Source organism: Spermophilus citellus, assembly GCF_964194105.1.
Source record: "Spermophilus citellus genome assembly, chromosome: 11".
In the NCBI taxonomy this organism is placed as follows: domain Eukaryota; kingdom Metazoa; phylum Chordata; class Mammalia; order Rodentia; family Sciuridae; genus Spermophilus; species Spermophilus citellus.
Genome location: NC_138192.1, coordinates 118,095,530 through 118,106,649, shown reverse-complemented (window position 1 = coordinate 118,106,649; position 11,120 = coordinate 118,095,530). Strand labels below are relative to the sequence as shown.

The following is an 11,120-nucleotide window of genomic DNA, read 5'->3' as shown; positions in this document are numbered from 1 at the left end:
CCAAAGGAGAAGATGGTGTCCCAGCCAGCCAGGTATCGCCTCCAGAAGGGCAGCAGGGGACGGGTCCACTTGGGGAGGAAGGTTGAATAGACTGAATTCTGGAACATGAGCCCTACAGAGCTGATGAAGGTCGCAGTGTCCTTGGGGATAGAGGGCTCCAGACAGCCCACCCTTTTCTCAAACAGGATGTAGCAAATAGCTGGGAAGAACAGAAGCCATTAGAAGACACAGAGCCAGGAGACAGAAAACCCAGGGAAATGAAGAGGAGGAGCACAGCCTTCCCTTGCCCCCTTCCCACTCTGAGCCCCTGTCCCAGCAAGGGTACCTTCCAAGGCAAAGTGGTAGAAGAGGTGAGCCATGTCGGGCACCTGATCCCCTGAGGCACTGTCAGCTCTCACCTGGTCCAATCGAGCCATAAAGTCACTTATCACCTCATTTAAAGAATCTGTGTAGAGTGCCGCCTCTGCTGGCTTCAGCATCCGCTGGTTCAGAGCCTGGCGCAGCTGGTACCAATGCTCTCCTTTCCTGCGGGACAGAGTCAGCTCAGATGTAATCCTGACAGGGATCTGGTTAAATGCTCTCTTCCCACCCAAGGCCTCCACAGAATTGAGGGAAATCTGGCTCCTGGAATTTAGAATTACACAATCACCAAGCTTTCAATGACAGAATCTCTACTACACAGTTTAAGTGGATAAGGTGGACATCTATAACCAAACTTCTAGAACCAAATCACAGATCTGAGGATTACCTTAGGGAGGTGACTCAACTCCAGGGTGCCCCAGCTTTCCCATCTATGAACTGGGGATAATAATAATGCCTATCATCGTAGAGGGGTTGTGCTGATCATTAAAGTGTGTAGGTCAGTTCCCAGCATGTGGTGAATGCGTAATGAATATTGCCAATGAGTGTCTTTTTCCTGAATCTACTGTATTTGAAACGAGGGGGAGCTGCAGATGTCCCATCCTGAGGAATAAAATTGGAGCAATGTTTCTAGGATGCTCAGATTCTGGACCTCTATGCTCTGCTTGGCTCAGAGTGTCAAAAGGACAGGAGGACAGCCCTTGAGCTACAGTTATGCAGTAGATGGTCAGGCCCCGACTCTGGTTAGCAGGGATGCTCAGATGGGTGGGAACGTGCTTTCTGCATGGAAGCTTCATTTTCAGGGCTGTCTCATCCTCAGCTAGCCCAAATCTGTTACTTTTCCTAAGCAAGCTGGGTGAGAGTCCCATTTTTTTCCAAAGCTATTTTCAGAGCAATAAATGCAATATGGTCCAACTTTAAGAGCAAGAGAGGAGATCCTTACATATCCCTATGTATATCTACACACTTCTAAGTACAGAAAACACACCAAATTGTCACTACTGATAGCTTAGGAAGATGGGATGGGAGTGAGGAGGAGACTTAGTATTTTGTTATACAATTTTTTACAGTAAGTATTTAAAAAATTATTTACGTGAACCTTAACCCTCTTTCCAGGAGCTTTCTTTACTGTGTTGGGAAAAAGCTAGAAAAAGATAAAAGAAAAACCAGGTGGTGCACACCTGTGATCCCAGTGACTTGAGAGGCTGAGACAGAAGGATTGTAAATTCGAGGCCAGACTGAGCAAATTAATGAGATACTCAGCAACTTAGCAAGACCCTTTCTCAAAATCAAAGGGCTGGGTATGTAGCTCAGTGGTAGAGCACCCCTGGGTTAAATCTCCAGTATGGCAAAAATAAATAAAATAATTAATTAATCAATACATTAATATATAAATAGAAATATTGCTAAAAAAGTAATAAAACCCAAAAAAAACCCATTTGTTGGAATTTAAGGTTGTAAGTGCTCTTATAAGAGTAAAATTCTCCCCATAGCAGAAATCAGATTTTCAGAATTTAAATGAGAGCATTTCTGTGATTGTTAAGCCACTTATTGAGAGAAAATGCTTCATAAAAAGAGATTTCAAAAATGTATATGCTCAAACAAAACAAACATCAAGTATCATAGGGTAGCAAAACAGCTCTTAAGCACATACAGGTGATGTATTTTGCTAAATATATTTAGCAAATTGGCTTCAGAGGAAAAAAGTGTACTTAGATCACAAAGGGGTCTACTTGATGCTCAACTGAATCAGAGGTAGCCTGGAATGATGAAAACCTGGGATCCAAATCTGGCCTCTGGATCAGATGTCAAGTTAAAGAGGTCTTTTTAAAGACCAGACATCTGCTGCTCGGTTCCCAGAACTTGGAATAAAGGGCCCAGGAATGGCTGTTTTAGTTCTGAAACTGTCCGCCTATGAAGGAACCAGGAAAAAGAAAGAATAACACTCAATGGGACAGTGATTGTGTGACCATCAGGGATAGGTGAGATGACCCTGCTACCTGGTTTATTTTCTTTCCAAAGTTGTAAGTTATTGAATTCCAGAACCAGAAAGATCTTATTCCACCATGGTTACTAGTGTCACCCTCTGGCATGTGATGTAAAACCTCTCTGGGCCTCAGTTTTTTCATCTAAAATTACAACCCACTCATGGGTTTGTTGTGAACATAAAAAGAAACAATGGATGTAAAGAGACCAGCCTGGTGTCTACCATGTCACAAATATACCATTGTAGCAGTGTGATCATCTACACCGGGATCAACTTTCATTCCTTGAGAAGCAACTAAAACATGGTTGTCAAGTTGATTATAAATGGGGAAAACCATCCACTGTTTTTGAAATTCTGTTAACATACTTAGCAAAAAGAAGGCTGTAATATTCCCAGTTACAACCTGTGGCACTGGGAATGGCTTATCACCAATGAGCCCCATTTATCTACTTTGATTGGCAGCTGAGTCAATATCATTCTCAGATTCACTTGTCTAAAGTCACACAATGTTTTAAAGGAAAAGCCCATGAATGGCCCTGGGCTTCAGCCCATCCCAACAACTGCTCCATACTGAGTATCAGGTTCAGAGGATGCAGAGATGCCGCTCTGCCCTTCCCCCCATTGGCTGCCCTGTGTCCACTCTCTTTTGACCTGGTCCTGTGAGGCCCTGTTCCAGTCCCTTCAGGCCCCAGCTCACGTGGTGAAGGGCCCATACGTCAGGCCCTGATGGTCCCGGTGCTCCTTCCACAGCTCCATGTGGTCCCTTACGGGGTACTTGCCCTCCTGCCGCATCACTTGCTCTATGAGTGGCGCGCTGGCCAGGTTCACCAAGGTCTGAGACCCAAGGCTGGATAACCACATCGGACCATACTTGGCCTTGTTCATCACCTGTGGGAGTCAACCAACACTGAATAACCGAGGTCCGACTAGGCAGAGTTTCTGGGGCAGGAGATGGGGCATGGCGCACTAGTGAGTGGAGTGTGTAAGAGGCAGGCAGAGGGAGGGCTGGTGGTTCTGGGGGCGTAATTCTGGAGAAAATGGCCACACAAGGAGCAAGGATATTGAAAGCAAGGTGTATCTGGTGGAACTGGAGGAATAAGAACCTTGAAGTAATGAAAATATGTGGGAAAGGGGGATGTTGAAGTATAGATATTTGGGACGCAGCATTTTAGGAAAACTGACCCCTTTAGTGAGTGAGGTAGAAAGCCTATGGTTCCTTCTTAGCATTTAAATTTACTGCAGCTTGTAGCTCTGAGACGAATAAAAATGTCTTGTGCAATCGACAAGAAAAAAGGAACGTTACAAGATGAGAAATTCCAAGAAAAACAAGAAACTGGATGAGAAAGGCATGAAGTAAACTATGTAGTGTGTATTTTTTAAACAAAAACATTTATTGTTTGTATTACATAACTCCCAAATATTTTACCTTCAGGTCTTAAGGACTGGGGATGTAGCTCAGTGGTAGAGCACTTGCCCAGAGTACACAAAGCCCTGGGTTTGATCCCAAGCACAAAACAAAACCAAAAAACTATCCAGAATTTCTAAAGCACTTGGTAACTAATACTCATCACATCTGTGAAACTGACATTGCCACAATGTACTTATAGTTGCTGAGAATGAGACAGAAAGAAGCACATTTTGGTATTTGGAGTAGTGGTGAAACAAACAGAATCCACAAATCTGAAACAAAAATTTACTAAGTCATAGCCACAGACTGAGAGAAAAAGAAACACAGGGGTTTGCCAAGTACTTCCTCTTTCATAATCGCTACTGAAGACTTTTTTTGTTTTGATTTGGCTTTTTGTTTGGTTGGGTTTTTTTTTTTTTTTTTGTGTGTGTGTGTGTGGGTTTGTTTGTTTTTAAGAGAATCAGAGTCTGTTGCAGTACAGAAATAAGGCCTAAGGGCTTCTATAAAGAGACACTGAAGTTGTAGAGATCTATCATTCAGATTATAGAAGGAAACGTCACCCAAATTATAGTGAGAAAAATGCCAGTCTTTACTGGCTTTCACTATTGGCCAATATTGTTTATGCTGCATGGTCCTAGGACCATAATTACTCTTGATATATCACCCACTTGCTCGGAATCCATCCTGAACTAATAAAGGCTGATTCTGCCCATTCCCAAGAAGACAGTCATAACAACTGAAGGACTACCTACAGGAAGATGGGGGTGGAGTGCAAAGAATATTCTCAGTGTACATCATGTTATATTGTTTTGAGTGTGAATATATTACCTATGAGACTATATTATCTGTCAAATTTGTTTTAACCTAAAAGAAAACAAAACAATGTTTTCTGAAACAGCAATACACCCAGCATTGATCAGATAATTTCAGAAAGCAGGAAAACCTTGTTGAACCTCTGAACTCACATATAAACTTCTTAGATCTATAAGTAGACCCTAGCCATATTTATTTTCCAATAAACGAGTTTTGTTTTATTTGTCTTAATATTTCCATTTAAGAATATTACTCAGCCTTAAAGAAGAATGAAATTATGGCATTTGTCAGTAAATGGAACTGGAGAATATCATGCTAAGCCAATCCCAAAGAACCAAAGGCTGAATGTTTTCTCTGATATGTGGATGCTAATACACAATAAGAATGGGGGACTTAGGGAAGAATAGAGGTACTTGGGATTAGGCAGAGGGGAGTGAAGGGAGGGAAGGGGATTTGGGGTGAGGAAGGAGAGTAGAATGAATCAGACATTATGCTACGTGCATATATGTGTATATATGTGTAACTCTACATCATGTACAACCAGAAGAATGAGAAGTTATTCTCCATTTATGTATGATGTGCATTCTACTGTCACGTATAACTAATTAGAACAAATAAAAAAATAGATGAGCAAAAGGAAGTCTAGTAGAATGGAAGAATGAGAATTGGGAGGGGAAAGAGGACAGGAGGGAAAAAGGACAGAAAAAGGAGGGGAACATGAACTGCAATTGAGTTCCATGTATTATGAGTTAATTAGAATGAACCCAACCACTGTGTATAACTATAAAGCTCTAATGAATATATTAAAAAAATAAAATTTCTACTTAAAAATGTTTTACATACATATCTATTTTTTTCTATTAAATTCCTTAGGAGACTTATGCTAAAAGTAGGCTTAATTTGTGTTCTAGTTTGGTTTAAGACATTAATAATAATAATTGCACCTATTTCTATGAAGCTGACCATAAACCAGACACTGTTCCAAGAACCTTACTTAAATTAGTGCATTAATCCTCACTACAGTTACATGAGTTGGGTTTAATATTACCGCAATCTGCAGATAAGCAAACTGAGGCCCAAAGAAGTTGCTCAAGCTCACTTACCAGTAAGTGGAAGTCGGGGTTCAAATTTGGACCACCTGGCTGGAGGCCACACTCTTAACCACTTACTCCACTGGTCCCTGAGAAAATTGACTGTGTCCTACTGAATGGAAACAAACTTAAACCCTTTAAAGACACCTGCAATTTTGAAACCACGGTGACTATGCAATATCCATGTTCCTCCCTCGTGCCATTGTTCACCTTTGGGGTTGGATAAGTCTGTTCTGGGAAGCTCCTGTACCCAGCAGGCTGTTTTGCAGCATCCCTGGCTTCTTTATAGTAGTAGCTTCCAAGTTGCAACAACCAACCAAAAATGTCTCTAGACATTGTCAAAATACCAATTCACCTAAATTTGAGAACCTTTACAGCAAACCCAACCTCTTAAAATGTCTCTTAATTTTTTTTTAATTTTAGAGGACTCTTTTTAGAAAATAATAGGCCTTTTTGAAGAAATCTTTCTCTGAAATTTTGGTTTATTTTCCTTTAACATTTAAGTAAAATAACATTTAATATTTTTTTTATAAAAATGTGAACACTGGTGATCTCAGCAGTGGCAAAGAGTGGTTTGTAAATCAGTAGATAAATTTATTTTCTTCTTTATACTGTGGTTTGTTTTTCAAATTTTCTACCACGATCTGAGAATCAGAAGAAAAAAAAAGTCACATTTAAAAAGACTGGATAAAGACTCATTTTCTTGGGTACTAGCTTCTTCCCTGGGATCCATGGTCTCTGTGACCACTTATTGGCTGTCAGTGTGGAGATTTCTAGGACGTTTGTCCTTTTGTCCAGGCCATGCCTTCTTCCTTCTTCCTTCATATTTCTCTTCTCAGTTTACTGGTGGAACTTACCAAGGATCAACTTATGTAAGAGGTTATTTTAGAAAGACACTGAGATACTCGATGAGAGATTTGTTCTGTGCCTGCCGTTAGGTGGTAACCAGAGCCAGTTAAAAAGCCCAAGCTTCAGGGCTGGGCTTGTGGCTCACCGGAAGAGTTCTTGCCTAGCACGTTTGAGGCGATTCTCAGCACCACATAAAATAAGATAAAATAAAACAAAATAAAAAAACTATTGTGCCCAAGCTTCTCCGTGGAATGGAGATCCACTGTTAGGATGAATGAGAGAACTAGCCCTCACCTGGTGAAACCCCAGGGAGTGAGTGCTGAATTCATTCAACATTTACTTATTAAACTCCCAATTTGTTTCTTCTATTCCATTTGAGGGGACAAGGACACAGCACATAACAGAAGAGACCTAGCTTTAGAGAGTTTCCAATCCTGGTGCATGTTGGATAGGTGAGAATTTGACTACATATGCTCCCAAATGATTTTCTAATGATTTTTGTGGGTGTCTTGTCCCTTCAACTAGATTGAAAATCCTAGAGGGCAGAAACCACGTCATATTTCTTTATTTCCTCCCATATTGTTTGACTCCAAAATGTTAGGCACGTTATAGATACTTAATAAATACTTAGATACAATAGATAGATAAAACAGATACAATAAATATTTAGTAGTTGTCAATAAACCAGGGTGGGGGCAGAGTGGGGGAGGGACCAAGTTGCAGACAGTACAAAGAATAGGCAAGACAGAGACAGACCTTGAGTTGGGAAAGACAATGAATGCCAGGAGCCTGGTAACAATGGCTCTTCCAGGATGGGCATTTGTTTTGAAAACCTGGAAGAATAATCTGGAAAGAAATTAAGAAAACAATTCTCAGGTTGGGGTTGTGGCTCTGCAGTAGAGCGCTTGTGTGCGATGCCCTGGGTTTGATTCTCAGCACCACATAAAAATAAATGAATAAAACAAAGGTATTGTGTCCAGCTATAACTAAAAAATAAATATTTTTTAAAAAAAGAAAACGATTCCCTTTATAATAGTCTCTTTTTTTTTTTTTCAACCTGTCCGAGATTTTATTAGCAGGACCGTAGCGGTCAGTCGCAGAAGAGAAGGGGGTCGAGAGACAAAGAGAGAGAGAGAGAGAGAGAGAGAGAGAAAAGAGAGGAGGAGAGAGAGAGGAGAGGGGGAAGAAAGAAAGAGTGGGAGAGAGAGAGGGGAGAGTAAGAGAGAGAGGGAGAGCAAGAGAGTAAGAGGGGTAGAGTAAGAGTAAGAGAGAGAGTATAATAGTCTCTTTAGAGACGAAATATTTGTATCCCCTCAAAATTTTTATATTGAAAGTCTAACCTCCAGTTAGAGATGGGACCTCTAAAAAAGTCATTGTGGTTAGGTGAGGTCATAAAGATAGGGCCCCTGATTTGATAGGATTAACGCCCAGAAAGCTTGCACCCTCTCTATTCACAAGCACTGAGGAAAGATCATGGGAGCAGCTGTGTGCAAGCCTGGAAGAACCATCTCACTCAGGAACCAACAATGTTGGCACTCTGATCTCTACTTCTAGCCTTCAGAACTGGGAGAAAAATAATTTTTTTTTTTTTTTGAGCTGGGATTGAACCCAGGCTTCACACATGCCTCACAAATGCTCTACCACAGAGTCACTTCCCCAGTGACAAAATTAATTTCTGTTATTTAAACCATCCTGTCCATGGTATTTTGTTATGACAGCCCAGGCAGATAAATACATAGTGTTAACCCAAATAATAATCAGAGAGAGATCCCCAAAGAATAATAACTATTTGGGAACAGCACAGCCTTGTGATGGGGCTGCACATAGTTTACTCTGTACTCAAAGAGATTGAGGAAAGGATGAATGTTTAGGTGTGAAATAGGGAGGACTGCATAAGATATTGTCAAATAATTATTCTGACTACAAAAACAAATAAAGTGTCATCAGCCCAAGATTAAATAGACAGTTGTTGGGCAGACGTTCTTATAGAAGTATTCTTTTTGTATACAGTTGCAATGGCAGTATAGTTCTGGAGACTCTTTCATGACTAGCTCTTGTTATCCAGGCATACATACATGAGATTCCCCTCCATGTATTTTGTATTTATTTATTTTGGTCAGGGTTTGACAAAAGTGACACCATTTTGATTCTGACAACTTTGACAACAGCATTCAAAAGAATAAAATACTTAGGAATAAATTTAGCCAGTGAAGTAAAACACTTTACACTGATAACTATAAAAGAAAGAACAGGGAGACTTAATACTGATAAGATGACAGGGCTCTCCAAAGCTATCTAGAGATTCAGTGTAAAGCCCATACAATTCCAATGATCTTTCTGCAGAAATGGAAAAAGCTGGTCCTCAAATTCATATGGAACTGCAAGGATCCCTGAATAGCCAAAGTCATATTGAAAAAGAAAGCAAAGTTGGAATGCCCACACATTCTGATTTCAAAGTTTACTACAAAACTACAGTAACCAGAACAGTATGGTAGGGGCTGGATTGTAGCATGTGTGAGGCACTGGGTTCAATTCTCAGCACTGCATATAAATAAATGAATAAGGGGCTGGGGATGTGGCTCAAGCGGTAGCGCGCTCGCCTCGCAAGCGTGCGGCCGGGGTTCGATCCTCAGCACCACATACCAACAAAGATGTTGTGTCCGCCGAGAACTAAAAATAAATATTAAAAAATTCTCTCTCTCTCTCTCTCTCCTCTCTCACTCTCTCTTTAAAAAAAAAAAATTAAAATAAGACTTTAAAAAAATAAAATAAAAAAAATAAAAATAAAAAAAAAATAAATGAATAAAATAAAGGTTCATCACATCTAAAAAGATATTTAAAAAACCCAGCATGGTACTGGCATAAGGATAGACATAGAGACCAGTGGAATACAATTCAGAGTCCAGAAATAAACCCAAACATTTCTAGCCAATTAATTTGCAACAAGAAAGCCAACACAATTCAATGAGGAAAGAAAAGTCTCTTTCACTGGTGGCACTGAGAAAACAGTTTAACCAAACACAAAAGAATGAAGTCGGAAACCTTTCTCATACCACATGTAAAAATTAACTCTAAATGGAATTATCAACAACCTAAATATGGGGCTGGGGTTGTGGCTCAGTGGTAGAGTGCTTGACTAGCATGTATGAGGCATAGGGTTTTACTTATCAGCATGGCAGATAAATAAATATAGTAAAGGTCCATTGACAACTAAAAGAAAAAATAAATAAATAAATCCAGCAGGCATTTAAAAAAAAAAGACATAACCTAAATATAAGATCTGAAATTATAAAATGCTTTGAATAAAACATAGGAATAAATCTTTTATTTTTATTTCTTTCATATGTTGATAGACCTTTATATGTGGTAATATGATAGACCATGTATTTATATGCGGTACTGAAAATCGAACCCAGTACCTCAAACATGCTAGGTAAGTGTTCTACCAGTGAGCCACAACTCCAGCCCCAGGAATAAATCTTTATGACCTTGAATTTGACAATGGATTCTTAAACTTGATACTAAGGGCATAAGCAGTAAAAGGAGAAAAAAATTAATTAAATAGGACTTCATAAACATTAAAACTCTGGCTGGGCGTGATGGTGCACACCTATAATCCTAGCAACTCCAGAGGCTGAGACAGAAGGATTGCAATTTCAAAATCAGCTTCAGTAACTTATCGAGACCTTAAGCAATTCAGCGAGACTCCATCTCTAAATAAAATATTAAAAAGGATTTGGGGGCTGGGGCTGGGGCTAGGGCTCAGTGGTAGCGCACGTGCCTAGTATGTGTGAGGCACTGGGTTCAATTCTCAGCACCACGTATTAAAAAAATAAAGATCTATCAGAAACTAAAAAATATTTTTTTTTAAAAAAAAAAAAAAAAGGTTTGGGATGTGGTTCAGTGGTTAAATATCCCTGGGGACTGAAAAAAAATTAAAACACTGGTACATCAAAGGACATTTTTGAGAATGTAAAATACAACCTATAGGAGAGGAGAAAATATTTGCAAATTATATTTCTGGTAAGGGTTTAATATCCAGAATATATAAAGAAAAATTATAACTGAACAACAAGAAGACAAACAATCCAGTATTAAAATAGGACTTGAATAGACATTTCTCTAGTAACGATATACAAATAGCCAAAAAGACCAAGTGCAGTGGTACATGCCTATAATCCAAGCAATTCAGGAAGCTGAGGCAGTGTAACAGATTCAAAACCAGCCTGGGTGATTTAGCAAGATCCTATCTCAAAATAAAAAGAGAAAGGGATGTGAGTGGCAAAGCACCCTAGGTTCAATCCCCAGTACCTCCCCACAAATCCTCTTGCCCCAACCTCTTTGAAGATACCTAGTTTACTATGTCGTGAGTATTTCTACTGCAGCACTCTGCTCTTCCCAGATGAATATCACTCTTTTTTGAAAAACTGGATTTTTTTAAAACATGGACATGGCATGCTTTTCTAAGTATTGAAAAAGTTGTGGTTGCACAACATTGAAAATACATTAAATGCTACTTAACTGTATGCTTTAAAAGGGTCAACTGTTGCTAAATGTGGCACATGCCTGTAATCCCAGAAACTCCGGAGGCTAAGGCAGGAGGATTGCATCA

The 11,120-nt window shown here is 39.7% G+C and overlaps 1 protein-coding gene across 2 annotated transcripts in view; it reads right to left on the bottom strand.

Annotated features, from left to right (window-relative positions):
- CYP27A1 (cytochrome P450 family 27 subfamily A member 1) overlaps positions 1-11,120 on the bottom strand; it is a 38,587-nt gene that overhangs the window by 4,480 nt on the left and 22,987 nt on the right. For both annotated transcript variants that reach the window (XM_081261444.1, XM_081261445.1), the window contains exons 2-4: positions 3,045-3,235; positions 326-525; positions 2-199 (exon numbers count right to left, since the gene is read on the bottom strand). In XM_081261444.1, coding sequence (XP_081117570.1) covers positions 2-199; positions 326-525; positions 3,045-3,235 — 589 coding nt within the window. The remainder of the gene's footprint in view (position 1; positions 200-325; positions 526-3,044; positions 3,236-11,120) is intronic.